Here is a 21256-nt window from a genome sequence, read left to right on the forward strand (position 1 = left end):
CAGGTTTCCCGGAGGGACTTCCATCATTGGAGCTGCTAGAACCTCAACATGCATAAGGCATCTTGCAGCTTGGTATAACATTAAAGATGGCTCTGCTCTGAGCAAGAAGCAGGACCAGATGGACCCCCTGATATCTTTTCCAATTTAAATTATTCTGCAGTTCTATGGCATTTGGGAAGCAGGTGCACATCAATTAATATAGTGATGTAATGTTTTTCTGATCTCTTCCTTCTTCTTTCCCTGAAAATTTCTGGCACGCTTTTTGGTTTTGATCACTTCTAATGACTTGATATCTTCAAGAACATTTAGACGTTATTTTGAGTGTTAACTCAGAAGTCATTAATGGTATATGTGAAATCAAGCAGTGCTACTACAAGCTGGTCTACAGGAATGCAGTAACACAATACTATGTTAATATCAGAAGTTTTAAAAAGTATGTTAGAAATAATATATACAATTTGTAAAAAGTTCAGGAATTTATTTAACTTACAATCAAAAACATTTGTTTTCTTTCAAAATAAAGTTTTTTTGTCTTACGATTACTTTTATGTATTTCATTCCTTATATTTCAGATTTTGAAGTTACAACAGAGGCTAGAAAGCAATTTTTTTTTTCCAGGAAAACAGCAGCAGGAAAATGTATTAAGCAAGAGACTGTGAAATATTTGGAAACAAAAACCTGAAAAATCTTTGACAGATTTTACCTAGGAAAGGTTTGGCTATCAGCAAACACTCTGTGTAAATAGATTAATTTTAAAAAAAGAATTATGAATACTACAATATGATTGATCCTTCGCTTTCTTGTTTGAATCCCTATCTATCACAACAGAATGTACAGTTAAGTTGTCTGCTCTGTTTTCTGTCTTAATTAAGACTTTCAGAAGGCTAATTTTTCAAGCTACATATGAAATGTCAGGGAAATGTCACCTTCATCTTTAAAATAATTAGTAAGTCTTCCAAACACACGAACATGTACTAAATGTCTTAACGAAACTTGAGCACCTCTTAATGGGGGTTAGCCATAATGTTTCCAGAAACACAGTACATTTTAGCTCTTATATACGCCTAACAGCACTTTTATTTTTAAAAAGATGACACTTGGATTTCACCAAATTATCATCAAGAATGTCAACAGTTCTCTAGAGAAAATTACTAAATGTACCTCAACACCTAAGCTGAGGCTCTGAGATCTTGTATAAAAACTGGTTTTGTGGAAGGAAAAAGTAGCCAGACAAGGTCTTTTGCAGTTCAGATAGGCCCCTGAAATTAAGTATTCATTCTCTGTTTAATGACTGTATCTCTACACCACTAAATCCCAAGACACTTCCATTCATTGATCACATAATGATGCCAAGTAAATGACACCTAATTTAAATAAAGACAATTCAACAAACCAATTAAGACTTATGAAAGTTTACGGACAAATTCAGAACAAATAAATACTTTTTAAAAATAAGTTTAAATGCTATTAGCTTATTTAACTTTGGAAATATATAACAGGGAAAATTAAGACCTCCATCCTTTAAAAAACTCAGGCTTGTCTGTATATTTTCAGATATTAACTGTTTCACTGATTTCAAGAGCAGCATTATTGATCAAGAATGCCATTATTAACTGAATGTATAAAAAATTATTAATTCTCAAAAAATCATTTTACTTGTTTCAAGTAATAAAAAAATATCAAATTTCAGTCTGTATGGCACTTGCTATATATGAAAGGGAACTACCTTTTCATGGCATGGTCCTTCTCTTCCTTGGTTGCCATTGCCATATTACAGTAACACATCTCCAAACATACTCACAAGTTCTTTCTTGATATAATTCTGTGTAAACTCATTAAGTTGCAATGGGAGAACATAAAACAGACTGCATTGAGTCCTCATAGTTGTACTGCAGTACCTAATGTCCACAAAAGCAAGAAAGCCAACACCTTAGATCCAGTGGCAGCTAATAATTCAAAAAAACCAATGGCATGAAAAAAAAAAAATGGTTGATGAACTGGCTGCTGGTGAAGGTCAGCATCTGCTAGGACAACATGCTCAACATTCAGGCTGTGCTGCTGCTGCTGCTTCAAGAAAACCTGGCCTCACAAGTCCAAAAGCAGTGAATAAATGTGCATCCACAAACCATTTCAATGTTCAAATTCTTAGGAGAATTTTTGAATCAAAGAGGCTAATTTTATTCTTTACTTTAATAATTTATTGCATACATCAGTTGAAATAGTTTCAGGTTTTTATGACCAGAATTCTCAGAAAAACAGAGAAATGTAGTAGTGCTTGATGCTGTCCCAGAGTTTTAATCAAGATCAACACTACAGTTGCCATTTGAAATGGTAAAGTCTTCAACTTGAAATATATTTCTGAACTGGTAATATGCATCTACGCATAAGAGGGGGTCTTGCCATCCCTCTTTCAAGTTAAAATAGAAAACACAAAACAAAACAAAACCAAACCTGAACTAGAATGAAAATTCTTGCTAAGGTAAAGAAAGGAAGAATGGAAGAAAGGAAGAAATTTATTTTTTCTACATAAACACCTGTTTTGCAGCATTTCTCCCATTTGGAAAACTGCATCTCTATTTACCTAGACTGTGATAAAACAGCAACCAAAAAATCAGTATCCCTCCACTAGAGATAGGAATTAGTGTAGGAAATAAATTTTATGTCCTGATGTTTTCAAATAGTCATTTACTCACAAAAAAGTATAAAGGTAGAGAGTGGTTTTTGGCACTTGTTAAAAAATTACAGTATTCTGCAATGACACTTCCTCAATGGAATGGTGAAGTTTTAGGTGTACAGTAGTTAGCTTCAGTTTTAATAAAGTTAACATCAAACTTTTCAAACTGGTAAATATTACTCAAGGACCAACAGAACCTTATTACAACTACTGGCCTAATAAAAAGAATTGGAGTCACCACTCTGTGGGCTGATAACAAAAAGCCACAAAGGAAGAAGATCTAAGCTACATTTCACAAGAGGCATGCAAAATTTTCCAGTGAAAGTGCCTGAAGAACTAAACTATGCATACAATTTTCAACACAATGAACTCAGCAGACCAAGCACAATGTCCAGGACATTTTTACACAAGGATCCAGACTGGTAAACATAAAGTCTTGCAAAAAAATATCAAAAATATCTCAACTCCTAATGCTCTCTGTAACAGTCTGCAGCTGAAGTGAGGAAGTGATGAAGATCACCCACAGCTACCAGAAGCATGTTGACAAATTCCTGAAGAGCAGTACATGCCAAAGAATGCCATCTGGAACTGGAAATTATCTTTACTATCCACAAACTTAAAATAACAGTAACAGGCTTGCCAGAAATCCATACAGACTTACACATTCTGCAGACTGAGAAGCACAAACCATTCTCCTTTTCTCATTACAATCTGTGTTAGTTATTTTAAAACTCTAAAACCCCCCAACAGAAAGCCAAGCCACATTTCAGCAGAGGACAAAACAAAAACAGTTCTCATTCTTTTATTCCAGATCTTCACAGGCAAAGCTTCTCTGGACTCACTGAGTAAAATGTCATCAGTATCTTGACAAAACGTCATCTCATACAGTAAATCTGTATAGCAGCTTGTAGGTGGGGGATTACAAATCAGCACAGAAGAAAATTACAGCTATGAGCTACAAGCAGGCAATTAATTTCTGCCATGGAGGTTAGCTAAAAGACACTCGAGTGAAGTACAGGGAATATAGAACTAAGGCAACATGTCAGTGAGAAGGACAGTTTGGGGAGTTTCTTCATAGAGATTCTGGGAAAAAAAACCAATCTGACCTCAACTCAAGCAAAGGTTACATGCAAAACATGGCTTTCTAAGGAGGACTGCATCTCTTTAGAGTTCAGCATTTTGTGTCCAAAGACATGGGAAGACAACTGAATCAACTACCTGGATGCTGTACCAACTGCATAAAGGGCAAACTAAATCTATGGTAGTAAGTACTCTGTGCATTACCAAATGAAGCAGCTGATGCTGCTTCCAACTGTGCCAACTGGAGGTTAGTCAGCCCAAAATATATCTAAATGCAGTATTTACAAACATAGCATGAACTGACTATGGCATTTGTTAGTGACTGCACTAACTACATTGGTCAGTTATTTTCATTAGAATGCACTACACTAACAGGAGGAATGAGAGTCTTTCCAGATCTCATTACATAGATTCAAACACTGATGGATTTGGCTGGTTTTCAGCCACATTTACACTCAGTAATACCTGCTAAAGATAAGTGCCTTATAAAGCTAGTGGTGGAGTCCAGATCTCAGGCATTAAGTCAAGAAAGTCTGGTTCCTGGAAGGGATTAGATGTATTGGAGTAGCTGAAACCTGAACAGCTGTTGCAGAAGCAGTGGATAAAAGTCAACGCGTAAAGAACAGAGAATAAGAACAGCATCCCTATACTGCATGACCTTGAAATCCATAAATCCTCCTGTGGTTCACAGGACAGCAAAAACTAAATATCCAATAGCTGCGGGATCCCAGGCTGCAGGTGGGGACCTGCAGCCCAACTTCAAGAGAAGTCCATGCCAACCGACAGAAAACACTATTCTCAACAAGGATGAGGTGGGGAAACCACCAAATTTTTCCCTAACTTTAAAGGAAGTTCTTACAGGTAGCAGAAAAATCCTGTCTCCCCAGCCAACCACCATGTCATTGTACCAGAGGGGCATTGTCTTTATGTTTGTCATCACATTGTTCTGACTGGTACAAAGTAATGTTTCTTCACTTCTGCCCTCTACACACTGGCATTTACTAATCAATATTCCTCTTATAATTCATTAACTGGCTCAAGCTGACTCACTGACTGGCTTTAATGAAACCACCCGGCAAATGAAACCACCTGGCAAATGCTGTGTCAAACACCAAAAAATAGCATTACGCGTGAAGTGATCAGGCAGGATATGAAGCCTTTTTCTTTTCCCAATAAACACTGTTACTAAATATGGACTGGTGATTGTAACCTGTTTGGAAAATCATACTGTGAGAGGATGCATTTGTTCTATCACAATACAACAAAGTTTCATGGAGTTAACCCTGAAGAGCTTCAGTCAAATGGGACATGACAGGTTCTTAGCCAGATCCACATTTACATTAAATGTGTTAAACAATAAAACCGAAAATTTCATAACTGGAAAGAGCTTGCAGTATGCCTAGATTCAAATCTGAAGTGATGAAGGTAAGAAATATCAGGTATTTCTGTCTGACAGCTGTTTGGAAGGGTAGTCAGAATGCAATGTTTACTTTTGGTTTTGACTGATACTGATTTGATGCACAAATCAGCCTGCATGTTAATAGATAAAATGACACACTAACTTTGTGACAGCTTGAACACAACTTGAGCACCATAACTGAGGTAGGCTTAATGAGTAATCTTTGCAGGGTGCCAAAACAACAAGTATCTGCCAATTTAAACAACAGAACAACAAAAATGCAAACCCTAAAAATTGGCAGTGTTCAAATTCAACTCCGAGTAAAGCCTATGGTCCACTGAACTCATGCACAGATCACAGCTACAAATCACAGACACAAGCAGACTATTTTGAAAATATAAATATCATCAATATAAACATGGAGGACAGAGTCAGTGTGTAAATCTCAGTAATTGTACCAACTAAAAGATTTCAACCCTATTCAAGCCAAGGTTCATAAATTTTATCTAGCATGATGAACCAAAATAAATAAGTCAGCACTTTTTCTACAGAAATGCAAAGACTTTGAGTTACTAGTTCAGTCAATAGAGTTTCTTTTTTAATTTCAATCATTACTTATTAAAAAGAGTCTGAACAACCAAGCAGTGTTCCCTCAAAGTTCGTAACCTATATTTATATGGCATGCTCAAGCTGTTTGTTGAATCAAAGACCAGTCTCCTCTGTTACAGAAGAAACTCTTTTTGTGCCACACCCCCTTCCCATAAAAAAAATCAATAATGCCTAGTTTATGCGTATAGCAATACATGATTCAATGCATCAACTTCTTAAAAGGTATGTTGAAGAAAATAACTGATTAAATACTTCAGTCATGTTGGTTGAAAACCCTGTTTTCCTCACTATTTTTATTATATCTTATAAAGCTACAAATTTCATTGTCACAGAGTTCCTGAAACACCAAGATCAAATTGTACATACAACTATCCACAAAACCAGTGTTAATTTACATGTTATATAAAAAAATCCCTATGTAGTGAACAGATCAAATGGACAAAAGCAGCAGCAGTCTGAAGCAGACCAAAACACAGGCATAGCTTTGCATATTACTACAGAACAGCCTAAGAAGAAAACAGCTGCATTTTTGTCAAAAAGCTACCTCATTTGCCCTTATAAAAATTACTCAAAAACAAATCATTCCTTCATTAGTGGTCCTTATGTAGTTGTCACATATTACTGTGGCCTGGAACTTGAATCATCACTAAATGAGCACAACCACATTATAACAGGATCCTATTAGGAAGGAAATGTTCACAATCCCCACTTACAGGTTTGTCTTTCCCCCACCCCCTAAAAAGAAAACATCATCTCCCCTTTGTGCTATAAGAGCCAACAAATTAACACAAGAAAACTGAATTTATATCAGCTGCACTGAACTTTGATTTTCCTTGAGGATGTGTGCTTCTCTTTCAGACTATCAAAATACAAACCTAGAAGGTTTTTAGTTTTTTTAAACGCAGAGTTACTTTTTCAACTTTTCTGGTTTTATAAACCAGAAGTTACCTTTTTTTTTTGTTTGTTTCATTGTTTTTAGCTCAGAAGTTACTTTTAAACTTTTTCATTTTTAAAACTCTCCAAATACATCTCCCCTCACTTAAAAGCCATACAAAAATCTGCACCGCCTTTCATTACAATCGCCTATGGCCAGCCCAGTCACATCAGCTCCCTCTGTATTGCAACATTCACTGTATTACACTGAATTCAGTACAATCACCATGTTCAACTGCCCTAAACAACAACTAGCACAGAGGACAAAAATTTCAGGTTAACATGATACAGAATTGTCAAGACTGTCAAGCATCTCGTTTTAGCCCTCCACACGCCAAACCAATATACTTGTGCTTCCATTTTATTTTCATTTTTATAACAGTCGCTAATTAAATGATACAGGTTTCCAGAGTGAGATAATTTCAGGTAGATATTGTGAAAGTCCTCATTGTTACAAAGTTCTAGCAAAACTAAGTAAATTTAATCTAAAGGGGGATGACAGAAGTTTGTATCACATATAAAGCTAAACATTAAGTGATTTTATTTCATCTTAGTATTCATAGCCAAGGTCTAGAAATAAAAACAAGTCATTCTGAGGCACATCAGAAACAAAAAATTGCAGATATAGCTCAGGATATATTACTTCTATATTGTATTTTTCTTATCATACCGTTTAGGCTTTGATTTAGCACTCAATTTACCACAGTGGCAACATGTGTTGATGAAGTCAGTCTCATGACAATGAGTCACAGTCTCACAGAAATACTGTCTCATGAAATTATACTAACAGCTGCTCTGTTTCCAGCCCTTCATTCTGGATGAGTCCTATACTTGTATGCTGTGGGTTTCTTCAATCCTATGTTTGGTCCTGTGTCCTGGACAGACTTTGGACCCACATGACAGTCTTGTTCTCAGCACTGTCCCTGACCTCTTTTCATTTTCTTCCTCATAGGACTCCTAGGCACACTCTGACCCTGACTAAATGCTCTGCTGCCTCTGGAGCTGCCAGTGTCTGGCTCTCCCACTCCATCCTGTATTTGGTTTCTTTCTTTTTTTCTCCCTAACTTTTACTATTTATACTCTTATGATTAATACTTATAATAATTACTTTTACTAATCTATACTCTAGCTTTTAGACACCATCAACTCTTGCTTTTCTCAGAAACCTGACAAAAAAAATCAGATTTAAAAAATCATTTTGCTTGCAGAAATATTTTGCAGTAACTTCCAGAAAACAACCTGCTTTTGGTCTATGAAATCCTATACTGCCCTAAAAGTAAAGACTTTAAATCATTTTCCAAGAATGACAAATTTCCATGCATCTTGGCTGTGACACTCCAAGCTTTCTCTATCATCCTCTAGGATGAGGACATCAGTTTCAGAAACTCTTGGATATCTGCTATTATCTTCATGCAAATGTCATTGACTTTCTCACATTACCCTAACACCAGCCAAACAGAAATTAGGTTTCTGATGACCTGTTTCTGTACCTCCCTGTAAAGCAATTGAGATAAGTATCATGGAATTTTTTTACAAGGTTGCAGTAACTACCACTATCTCACACGGAACTTTAATTTTCCCTACCATTAAAGACTATTTTGAACAAAGAACCTCAATGTCTGCTGGAAAGAGGGCTTCACCTGTTTGAATATTAATATCCACTGCTCTTTATGGCCTAGGAGTCACAGCTTCATGTCACAGGCAGATACATTAAGAAATCTAAAATCAGGCATTAGTGCTGATGTTCGGGCACTTGGATCCCAAACTGACCAGAAATGTTTTGCATCTATTTGACTGCTAGATGATAAAAGGTTTCTCAAGTCTGTAGCAGGCAAGAACTTCACCACATGGCAGAAAAAAAACCCAGAAGCTAAGCATAAAATCATACACTTCTATCTGCCAGAAAACTACCAGTGACACTACAGTAAAAACATAAATCCTAATTCCAATAATTACTTTACAGCAGATTTTAGGAGTTTTAGAAGCGTAATAATTTGCCTTTAAGGACTATGGTATTTTTAATCAGCCATTTAAAAAGGAAGAGAGAAAAGCAGAGACGTGATTTAAAGCAGCCAAATTCTATCACATTACTTCCTGTGCATTGCCTAGAGACTACGAGAAGTTAGCAATCACACTAATTCGGTCCCATCACTATGAAAAAGATGCAAGAAGGCAATGACGATGATTCTGGCAAAGAATGACTACTTTTCTCCCAGCAGAGAGAGAAACATACATATGCTGGATACTAGCACGTGATTTCTGTTTGAAAGGAAACTTCTGTGTGAAGCTTTCTTAATCCACAGAGAAGATTCACACTGCAATAACAAATCCCCAGTGAGTATGCAGTTCTGAACACCACTATTACGGTGAAGTCTACTTCCTCAAGGAAGAAATTAAAGCTCTTGAAATATTTTTGGCAGTTCAAGAGAGGTCTAGGTATCTCAAGTGCTTATAATTCTCCTTCATACAGAGAGGGTAAACTAATTCTGCCCTTCAAATATTCTAAAGAGTTCTGTTTCTGTGAATGATGCACCTCCTTCAATTCCTCAAAAATTTTGCTTATACTTCTAATTTCACTCTTCCCCAAGACCAACTTATTTCTCAACGCATTTTTGATAGATAATATGCTAACCTTAAGAAGTACTTAAGTTCTGAGCCTTAGTGTGTGAACTCAGTCCAGCCTTTTACTTCAGAAGTTTCTAGGCATGTTCAGTGGCAAGAGTCTTGACAGCTCCACTGACCTCTTATCCTGTAAATTCTGGACCAGAGTGTGGGACAAAGAATGACTGATTTTATCTGCCTACTATCTTACTATCTCCTTTTGTATTGTTCTTCCTCTGATATATGTCCATCAGGCAGTTGGGATTTACAGAAAGAAGAAACAGAAGCTAGAACATATTCACTAAGAGAGAAAGATGAATTGAAATCATCCTCTCCACACTTCTTAAAAGCATCTGGTATTTGGGGCACTTTTGATCCATATCAAATTCTGGTTGTAAGCCAGAAACACAGGCCCAAGCCAGCAAGCTTGGAAAGTGGCCATAAACAAAACTGAACTTCAGCTGTCCACCAAATAAAACTTTATTTCCAGGTCTTTAAAGAATAAATAGGCAAAAATTTCTACAGCAGGACTGCACTGGCAGCACTTCCTCAGCAGAGACTAAAATAAAAGAAAGGATAAGGATACCAATGCTGCACAGACTAACTCTGGCCCAGGGTCTATTGACAAGAAAGTTAAGATCTTGCAATAACATGGTGGAAGTGTACAAGATTCATAAATATATAAACTAAATTACTGTGAAGGGCTCTCCTACCATGCTTTAATACAATTTTAGTTTTATATATATGTAATGAGCCACAAATCAGTAGAGAATTACTTACATGGACAGATAAGGGAGATATTTGGTGATGCATTACACAGCATAAGAATGTGTCTATTCTTTTGAATCAGTAGGAAAAATGACAAATTTATCCCTACTGTTATGTGTTCTGCAGTTGCTGCAATGGCCTGTCACAGAAGGCAATCACTTCCTTGCATCTATTTCAAAATAAAGAACCTGCACAGTCTGACACAGCAGGGGAAAAGGAACCCCTAAGAGTGTGGTAGTTCTCTCAACAGATTATGTTGCAGGACTTTGTGATCCAACATCTAAAATGCATGCAATGAAGCATCTTTAATGAAATCGCAAACTCCTGCAAAGCCTTTCATATCTGTGTAACTGACAGTGAAAAAACCAAAACATACAAATTGATCAAATTTGTCAATTACTATTTTAGTGAGAGTTCTGAATACATTTTCTTCAAATCCAAACCTGCAGAACAAGACTCTGGCTATTGGTTTATTGATCATACTAATTAAAGCACCAGGTCTTGGATTCTAGAAAGCAAGGATGGAAAGATAAAACATTCACATTAGGTAAAATAATTTACAAACAAATAAAGTAGCACTTCAGCTACTTTATGTATTAGTATTTCATGTATTTAGTATTTTTTTCATGTATTTAGCATATTTTTCCTTCCGTAATGACTGAGATCTAATATTTTAATTACCACAACCTTCACTAAAAGCTGGATTATCTTATTTTTAAAGCAATCACTAAGGACAACATCTCTGAAGCCTTTTAAAAAGGAATAACAAACCACAGGAGTGATTAGATATGAGGTGAACTTCAGTATTTTTTTTCAAGTAATTATGCTAGAACAGATAAACCCATTTTCTGCTGTGTACAGTTTTAAGCCTGGAACTCTACTGGCACAAGGCATTACACCATCCCAATGCCTGTACCAGGGTGCTTCAGCTTGCTTCTGCCCTGGGTATCTCTCCCAAGTTCATGCTAACAGTTTTGGCGTATTCTGTCATAACTAGTCTTCTGGCACTGAGCTTCACCTGCTGACAAGTCTCTCAAGTGTTGCAGAGCTTGCACACCAAGTCTCAGTTTTGTCAACCAGCTCAAGGAAAATGCTGCAGTATGCAAAATAAATCTACATTAAACACTTCTACTGTGAGAACAGTATGTCATTTCAAACACATACTCTTAAAAGTCATGAGTTTATGCCTTCATAATTTTTTTTACCATGTATGGAAAAATGAAAAGACATACTAAAGTGACACAGAGATTTTACTATATGATTGTTAAACAAAATTAATTACTATTTTATATTAACTGAATCTATTGCCTGGTTTAAGAACTCCCTGAAGACTCCTTGTTCTGTAACAGTTTCCAAGGCAATACTGATGCTGCAAGTTTTAAGCTTTACTATGAAATGCCAATTATCATAACTGTATGTAATTACCTGAGTAAATGTTTAGCTAGTATGCAATATCCAGAAATTAATGATGTTTTTATTTCTAATCTAATCATCAGACACATAAAAATTTGTTGCTGTTGTTTTCTTCATTTGAATTACCATGGACTACTGCCATGCTTTGTTGATCATATTAACAGCAAAAATATACCTTATGTAACTCAAGACAAATGACAGGCCATACATCCACTGACTGAACACTTAAATGTGGAAAAGTTAGCTCAAGTAGCTTCGAGTTAAATTCTATGAAGAGATTTAATACATAACACTTTGGATACTGCTGCATTTTTGTCAAAATACATCTGTTTACAAGGAACAACCAGCTTGTTTTTTAGTACCTCCACAGTTTAAGTACAGAAGAAAATGTGAACTATAAATCTCCCATTAACAGAGTAAATGGCATAAAAACATAATTCTAAGTGGCTCAAAAACAAGACTTTAAACTTCTAGTACCATCAGCATTATAATTATCGGTCTTGCATGGATAAGTCAGTAGAAAAATATAACTGCTAGTAACAATAAAATGTTTCATTTTTCCATACACAATGACAAAACTGTTAAATGTAGTGTTCTGAAATTTTTGTTTCACTCCCTGTTATATCTTGATTGAAAAGAAGACAGTTGTTTGGCAATTTCCCTTTTTCCTTAAATGAGTCCATGACTACCAATACACAGCAAATATACTTCAAAAAAATATATTGACTAAAGCAAACCATATGGAAGACACAAACAAAATACGAAACTTCCTCCACTTAAGAGAGGCAAAAAAGAACAAGGAAACTAAGTAAAAACACTCACATAACATTACACTGTCTATAAAAACATATCTAACAGCATTTCAGAATTTCACTCCTTGTTAGTATTCTATTATACAGTTACCTAATGTAAGAGAAGACTGGGAGAAAGAAGAACATATCAAGAGCAGCCCTGCAGAGGAGGACTCCGGGCTGCTGGTAGACAAAAAGCTGAACATGAGCTGACACCGTGCACTTGCAGCCCAGACTGTCAACTACATCCCAGACTATACTCAAAGTACCAGAGCAGCAGGATGATGGAAGCAACTTGTTCCCTCTACTCTGCCCCATGAGATTCCATCTTGAAACTGCACCCAGGTCTAGGTGCAGTAGGGTCTTCAAGACAAGAAAGAGAATGGAACAAGCTCAGAGGAAAGCCACTAAACTGATCACAGAACTGGAGCACCTCTCCTATGACAACAGGCTGAGAGAGTTCAGCCTGGAGAAGGAAAGGAAGATCTCCAGGAAGATCTCACTGAAGCCCTTAAGTACTTAAAGGAAGCTCATAAGAAAGATGGAGGCTGACTCTTCACGCTGGCAGACAGTGATATAAGGGGAACCAGTCTTAGTCTAAAAGAGGAGAGGTTCCAGCATCTGAGCAGAGTCATACTCTGTTGGGAACACAGCTCTGGCACAAGCTGTAAGAGAGGAGACACCCCCAGTACTGGTCACCCCCAGTGACCACCCAACACCACCTTAATCCTCTCTCACTGCAGGGTGACAGCAGTGGTCCTTTCATGTGCAGAGACAACAGGCCTAACTGCTTCTGGCTCACTGGAGCAACCAGCTGAAGAAGAAGCTGTGTGAAAGAAAAATGCCCCAGAGTCTGCACTACCTCTCAGCACTTCTACTGTGCAGCCCAGGTGTAAGGGCTTATCCAACATCACAGGCATCAAACCATTTAATGATCACCTCAAATCCCTTCTCAGAAAGCAAGGACAATATCAGGACAATATCGTGCCATCAGGCACATTTAGCTCCGGTCTTTTTTCAAGTCCAAATCTGGTAGAATTCCTCACTGAAGTACAGGAGCTCCTTCAGGTCCTAAGAGAAAAAATAGCATGAGCAGCAGAATGAACAGGATCCAGTGCAGGCTACAGTAGATCATGACCATTTCCTTCTGGGGCAACTGATCCCAAGGTAGCCTCAGTACCAATGGCCTACATGTAAATGCTGTATCCTGTACATGTAAATGCTGAACTTGACTTAGATGTGGAAATAAGCACGCCTGCTTTCACAGTTAACCCTGTTTTCAGTCCCATTCAGTCTCCTGTACAAGACAAAGAGTGCATGTCCAAGAGTGGCTTAGTCCTTCTGGCAAGCTTTGCCTTGAAGAAGCAAGGAAAGTGATACTTCTGCACAATTTATTCTTCAAATGGAACTTAACACATCACATTTCATGACAGGTCTTCTCTGCAAGGTAACTTGAATAATCTGCGTTATTTTCATAAAAAGTGAAGGCACTCCGAACTCTCAGGTAACATAAACTAGAGCAAGTTACTTAAAGTACACAATCCATGTTAAAATTAATGTTAACATTATCTCTGGAATACAAATGCATATTTGATTTATTTTCTCAAGTTGCCTTAACAGTAAATTTTACTTACTGGTTTAAAAAATAAAACAACAAAACATTATCCTCTATTTCAGCTTGCACAACACCAACTTAGTGTGTTAAATATTTCTGCCTCCTTTTGTACCAACTTCCTGCTTCTGTTTTACCTCCTCCCTGAGAAGCTGATCAGACTGCCTCTCATCATTAGGCCCCTTTCTAATTGCTCTCGTGGTTTTTCTCTGCAACCTTGCATTGAGTTAAAGCAGCAAGATTTTGTAAAGTGGTGCATCCTGCTGTAGTGGAAGGTATTGAAAGAGATTGGAACTAGGCAGTCTTGGAAGTCCCTTCCAACCCAAACCATCTTATTGGGTCTATGTTCACCCTTCCCCTGCCCTCCTGCAGAGGCCACCATGCCCTGAGCACAGTACCAGCCACCCTGTGCCATCTGTCCTGGGGCACTGCAGGCCCATCAGAGGCTGCACTGGAAGTGATGAGCCCTCTCACCTTGAAGGTGAGACTGGAGGTGACACAGTGCTGGCAGTGATGGGGCTCTTGTGTCTCTGTCCTGCTGGCCCTGTGTAGGCCTGTGCTCAGCACACAGGCTTATTTTCTCCCACTCACTGAAACAGAGGTTTAGACACCAGAAAGCAGACTTCAGTAATCTTGAGCTGAAGGGGGAGAGTACCACTCGTATGATTAGACTCATCATCCCAACTAATATTAGCAGACACTAATCACTAGCACTACTGCAGGATATGGTATTAAATAACTAACAAGATAGCCTGCCCCAAAAAGATTCAAAGCCTCCTAATCTTTTGCAATCATTATCCTGATCCTTCTTTTCTCTTTCTTCATCTTTTTGTACTTTTTAAACTCCTTCTAGGTCACGACAAGCATACAAGCTTTGTAAAATAACTTTCTGTACCAAAGTAAATGACAACCATCTCATACTGCCTTGTAAATATTAAATAGCAGTGGAAGCAAGAGAATGCTGACAATCAAGTATAATTGTAGAATGGGAATCAAATGGCTCCACAAATAGAGAGAGGAAGAAAAACAGCTCCCCTCTCAGAAACAACTATTTAATTATCATTTCACAGAGCTACTGCCTCATGGGCCAAAAAGAATGTCAGGCTAAACCTCAACGAAAAGAAGTCGCAAATATCTCCTGCATGTCAAAACTAATCCACAAAGGCAAAAACTGTTTGTCCCTTTAGTAAATAGGCACTGTTTGTTTTCTTTTTTGTGGCCTACAAACTCTGCACATAGCTGCACACAACTGAGAAAACAAAGTCACACAAAATATTAGCAAAAGTACTTGTTTAAACTACATGAGGTCTCATCAGACCAAAAAAATTTCCTTTTAATTATTAAGATCACGTAAACATATAAAAATAAGTTGTAAAGAAACCAGTGTTCATTTCTGTTGGAGAAAAGAGTAATTACAGTACATAAAATTAGTTTCTCAATTACATAACACATGCAGCAATTCCAAGAGTTTTTGTTGTTAATTTTGTACCTACAACTGCTCAGTCACATTTACTAAATCTATGTAAGGGTTAAGGCTTTTCTTTATTAAACAGTGTAATGAAAATCTAAGCATCAAGTGTAGAGAAGACTAATCCAAGTCCCCACAGACAGATTGTTATGAGTTACTGCCACTTAAAAAGAAAAAATACCATGCAACTGAACTTCTTGTCCAAACAAGTGTCCAAAAATGCAAAGTGAAGTCCATTCACTTTAAATCACCTCAGTGAGTAGCTTGATACTCTGATCCCAGGTCTGAAGTACAATGGCAGGGCTACACAATTCAGTAAAACAGATGTAAAACTTACCATAGAAGTCACTGATCTGGCATCTTCTTCATAATTCACTACAGGTGGTGGCTCTTTCCCATCATTCTCTTGAACCTTTTGTTCCAGTAGTTCTTTCTGGGCTGCAAATTTTGCCTCAGAGCATCTTAATTGCTGAACTGTTTGCTTAAGCTCTTCAAGCGCTTGCTTTTGGCTCAGCAACAGTACAATACTGCAAAGAAAAATAAAAATTTAACAATGCACATGATTCAAAATAATCTATTTGCTTCATAAAATCTGAGGAGAAGAAAGCATGACAACTCCTCAACATAATAATTTATTCCAAGGTGAAGCAATTCTAGAAAATTTTCAAAGCAACAAGATAACAAAAGCAAGCACTCATTCTCTTCTCTCTATCACAAAAATAATGTATAATAAATATAGGTGGAACTCCTGTTTTCATCCGCATTTGACTGAATTTATAAACACCGGGATTTCCCCTCCCTTAGAGAATAAGTAAATTTTAGATAATGATTTGAAGTGATGAGAAATTCACTCCAATCCATGTAGTTGTTGCAGTAATAATCTGCAATATCAAACTCCCCTCACATCCAGTATAAATTCATATGGCATCACATAAGAGATATCTGTTTTTTCCTCTGCACTGTAAGTATTTCTGGACTGGGTTACAACTGTCTTATGAAGCTAAAACATTTATCTTTATGAGGAGCTAAAAGCAACTTTTCATCTTCTGCTTATTTTTATAGTTCTTCTCTGAATACCACTTATACTCATGAATACTTGAGACAGTCGTGATTAAATCATATTGAAAGACTCGTGTGTAGAGTATCTGCAGGTACCCACATGACTCTATCATCCCAAAGAACTATCAAAACCAGACTGGCAGAGGCTGAGTGAGAGACAGTATCACCCACAGTATAATATGGACACCCTTAAAAGCACTCAATCAGTGCTCAGTGACATGTGGTCTGCAGGAGATGCAGAGTTCTCACAGTCTACAAGCATAGATGGAGGAGGTAAATGGACCAGAACTAGAAGAATGAGGACAATATGAAGAAAAATCACAGTATTGGGTTACTCTGTATCTTCAGGATAATCCCTTGAAGACAAGCCCTCCTGCAAGCTCTACCCTTGAAGAAAAAAAGAAAGGCAAAAGTTGTTCATACAGGGATTGATCCTTCACAAACTGATGCTCAGTCAAATGAGTATTCAAACGGGTTTCAAATTAACAGGGGAACCACCTGTCATAAAATCCTCTTTGTCAGGAAAAAATACAAATTGTATTCATATAGGTGAGTATTATATCAAGTCAGTAATCAGCAAAACTCCTCACCATCAGCAAAATGATCATTAACTCAAAAAGGGTAAGTGTGAGGTATGCAGACACAATTCTCAAATCCGAAACTGAGATTTGGCATGAACTTGCACATATTTAAAAGCATCAGAGAAGCAAATGAACAACTACTGTGAAGTTATCCTGAAGACACTGGTTTTCTTCTGGTCTCCTTTATGAGAGAAAAAGGACATCACCATGTGAAAATAAGGAGTGAATACACACTGGTGAATACACACTGACTGGAGCAACATCCCCAAACACAGAATGGTTTCAACTGATCAGTACACAGCAATAACACGAGACATCCTGAAAAGTCACTCACAAGCTAGTCTCTTTCTGAACTGTGGCAAAATGGATTACAATCTGATTTGGTTTCCCAAATCCAATTTTCAGTGCTTGCCACTCCAGTCATGCATGAGGAATTAGAATCTATAAAATTATTTGCCTGTGGCTTGCATGAGTGCAAACTGCAAAGTTCTTGTTGCTAGTAATAGCTACAAACAATTTCACAGAGTGAGATCTTCTATGAAGGATCCCTGCAGATCAGAGCAACATATCACAAAGTGGTAAAAAGCTGAACTAAATCAAAACCCAAATATTCAATATGCTATCATGTTGTAAGGGCAGATGGTACACTTGACATATACATATATAAATAAAATACAATTAAAACATTTTCTGTGTTGAAGGTGCTATCATCATTTGAAGATGGAAAGGGACATTAATGTGGGGATAATAGTACCAAGACATTGCCATAAGGTATTACCTTATGCAGTCATTATTAAACCAAATGCAACAATTGGACAAGATATTCTGGGGACAGTAAACATCCTGAAACATCCTGATCACTCTACACTGCAGCTAAAAGGTGAAAAGGGAATTTATTGGAGGCAGGCCTGATCAATGACAAATCAGAACAAGGATGATTTCAGGGAAGCCTTCACTGTATAGCTAGACATCTAACCCAGATTCCCTGCTTTTAATAAGATACGCAGGTATTGGTGCAATTTGAATCGAAAACATCTCCTCAACACCACAAACATCTGCTAAAGGATCAGTCAGAGAAGCCTTCACACAGTAAGAAATACAGTGATGGTCTAAACTATTTTCAGGGAGTGAAACAATACTGAGAGGAAAAAAACAACACCCCATCAAACTCAGCTAATTCAAATATAGTTTATCCTTTAAGTATACAGCAAAGAAGACAGGTCAAGAAGCAAAAATTGGAAAATACACTGCGAGTGCATGTGAACTTCACCACAGAAAGGACACAAAATATCTATTTGAAACACTGACAACAGATACATAAAGTTTTGGATGAGAAATAAATACTATACAATGTTTCATGTGACAATGTTCCATCAACAAAGAGCATCAACACTTTTTCAGTAAATGAAGGATTACCTAAAGGACTTGCATTCCAATTCACTACTGGTACTGTAAACAAATATTTATGGCCATATTAATAAGATTAGGACTGACTGCAACAAGAATCAGAAAAATATTACTACAGACAAAAAGTTTCTTTATCTGTTGTACTTGTACTGACATCAGTTTAGAAGACTATGTGAATATTTTTTCTAATCAAAGGTAGAAGAAAAACCTAAAGATGTTGCTCAAGAATGATTCTTTATAATAATATTTTATTTATGGTGCACTAAAACATTCATTAATCTCTCACCTTTGGCATTTACTATGCAGTACTACAGGGTATGAGATTTACATACTTTACATTTACACTTCTGTAGACAAAATGCAAAGAATGAATGAATTAATTTAACCTGACAAGTTGCAAACATATTACTGTATAAGAAAGTCTTGCACATGACTCTGAAAGCCTTTCACAGAATTACACCTCCACAAGGAATTCTGCCAAACAGAGAGGCAACTGAACTCACTCATCTTCTTTGAGCAAGTTGAATTGAATTAATGAAAGGTCCAGCTCTTGAGCCAAAAGCTCTTGCCAAACCATAACAAGTGTATTAAACTTATGGAGCTGCTCAGTTCTTCAGTGAGTTGGGGTCTGCAGTGGGCAAGGTTTATTTTAGAGACAAGAAACTAACTTACCACTGTTTTTCACAGTAATTGCTAAACACAAAAGCAGAACAAGATTAGTGAAGGGTATTTCTTACTTAAGTTTTAGGAATTGCATTACAGACATTATATTTTTCCCCTGCAAACTACTGTATTTTTGAATTTAAGTTTCAACTTACTCAGATTTCTTTTCACATGTCTTAGATGACTCTTCTATTTTTTTCTCTAGTTCCAAAACAAGTTCCTCTTTGCTCAGAAGGGTTTGCTGTGTCTGCATCAGTTCTTCTATTACTGTTTTCAACCTGTAAACAGATTTCAGTAACCCAACCTGTGAATGCATAAACTGTATATATCTGGGAACACTGTCATCTTTTTCCTGAAGATGTAAAAGAGCATTATTTCTTAGATTATGTTACTCAGTGCTAAGTGTTAGTTCTTTTTTCGTGTGGCTGGACCTTTACATTGCTAATCTGAGTTGTTAGAGATTCTATGTGAGTCTCTGTATACGCACAAGGTTACAGAACGATCTCCTGCCTGCAGGTTCTCCTACAAGAAAATATTTTTCCAGAATATGCGATGAGCTCCATGAATTAATGCCTTCCTAATATATTGCTAATATATGAGATGCCTTAAGAAAGACAAAAGCCTTCTGACTCATAAAGCATGTGTTAAATAAATACACAGAATCAGTAGTTGGGTTGTATTTACTTATAGAAATAGCAAAAGTACAAATTATCACTTTCTGTTGTAACAGTGATTGGATCTTTCTTTACAATTATCCTTTTCAGGTTACAATCTTTGGTAATGGTTAATTCAAAGTAAAGTACAAAACCACTCAATACTAACAGAGAAGGGGTATTACACTTTAAAACCATTACTAACACTTCATAATTATCCTGGTAAATACTCTAATAACAAAAAAAAAAAATTCCATGAATGCACAAAACATTTGCATTCTAAACAATGCATGTAAATGGCTTACATAATGACAACTTCTAAAATATGTATCAATCAAGAAACTGTTACATCAGAACAATCTGCTAAAAAAAATAAGCATGTATATCTTGTTTCCTTTTTGTCATTTATCTACACATCTTTAACTATCTCACTTTATTTCCCCTGTATTTTCAAGACAAATTTCGATAAAATTACTGAAGTAAAAAGTGAAACACAAGAAAAACATATGTAGCAATACCACTGCACAGATCTACAGCCCAAAACCATTCCAGACCAGGGAGTGGTACACTCAACTCTCTAAATATCTAGGAGGCACATTCCACACATCCATATATACCAAACTGAGTTACTTGGTTCTAAACACTGAATCAGTCCTCTCCTCCCAATATATTTTATACAATGTTGATTATATATGATCTGTATTCAGTCATGCACTTTATTCTAGAAGACTAAAATCACTAAAAAAAGCCATAGAGTGAATGATGAAAATTTATTTCCCAAAAGACAGACCTTCTACATGTGTTTATTTGAGATAAGATAAATACTTAAAACATTTCTCTCAAAGTAACATCATCACAGCTCTGCTTTCCATATACATTTTTATTAGTTTTAGGCTGTCAAAATCTCTATGCTGAACTTCTCTATGTTTTCTTATACTGGGTCTCCAACTTACTACCAACTAACTTTTTTATTTTAATACCTTGCTAAAGAAAGTAATTTTTAAAAAATTAACTGCTTTTTGAACAGCTTTCTAAACAAAATTTTAATCAACATTGTATTTACTTAACAACTGATTTACAGGAAGCAGATGTTTTATATAATAATCCAGCATCAACAGTCAGGAAATTAAAACCAAACTGATAGGACTTCATCAGTTAAAGGAATGAGTATATACATGCAGATACAACATCTTTATTATTTCACGACTTCAAAAACATTAGATTTTATATTTTATATTGCAGCATCAGATTAAAATGTTAAGTTGATGTAGTTCTTCCTGAAACTTCTGAGATATTTCAGAGAGATTTTTATTTATCTTGGAAAAGAAAAAGAAGCTACCAGGTACACCAAAACCACTTGCCTCCTTGCACTCCACATTTATTCTTTGTTTAAACAATAACCTTCATTCAGATTGGCTATAGCTGGCAACTCTGCATCTGTCTTGTATCATCTTGGCCCTTTGTTTGTCAAAGGAATTTTCTTATGTTGTCATATTTGCCTTCTGGATACAATCACTTTACAAAAGGGTTTCTATGACTTAACAG

The 21256-nt window shown here is 36.5% G+C and overlaps 1 protein-coding gene across 2 annotated transcripts in view; it reads right to left on the reverse strand.

Annotated features, from left to right (window-relative positions):
* Positions 1-21256, reverse strand: part of FER (FER tyrosine kinase) — an 87260-nt gene that overhangs the window by 17511 nt on the left and 48493 nt on the right. The window contains exons 9-11 of one of the 2 annotated variants that reach the window (XM_041474728.1): positions 19214-19336; positions 15686-15875; positions 13207-13339 (exon numbers count right to left, since the gene is read on the reverse strand). In XM_041474728.1, coding sequence (XP_041330662.1) covers positions 13286-13339; positions 15686-15875; positions 19214-19336 — 367 coding nt within the window. In that variant the 3' untranslated portion in view covers positions 13207-13285. Of the gene's footprint in view, positions 1-13206; positions 13340-15685; positions 15876-19213; positions 19337-21256 lie in introns of those variants that run through there. The other variant, XM_041474727.1, reaches the window with a different exon arrangement.

The sequence above is a fragment of the Pyrgilauda ruficollis genome, unplaced genomic scaffold (assembly GCF_017590135.1).
Source record: "Pyrgilauda ruficollis isolate IOZ18807 unplaced genomic scaffold, ASM1759013v1 scaffold336, whole genome shotgun sequence".
NCBI classification, from domain to species: Eukaryota; Metazoa; Chordata; class Aves; order Passeriformes; family Passeridae; genus Pyrgilauda; species Pyrgilauda ruficollis.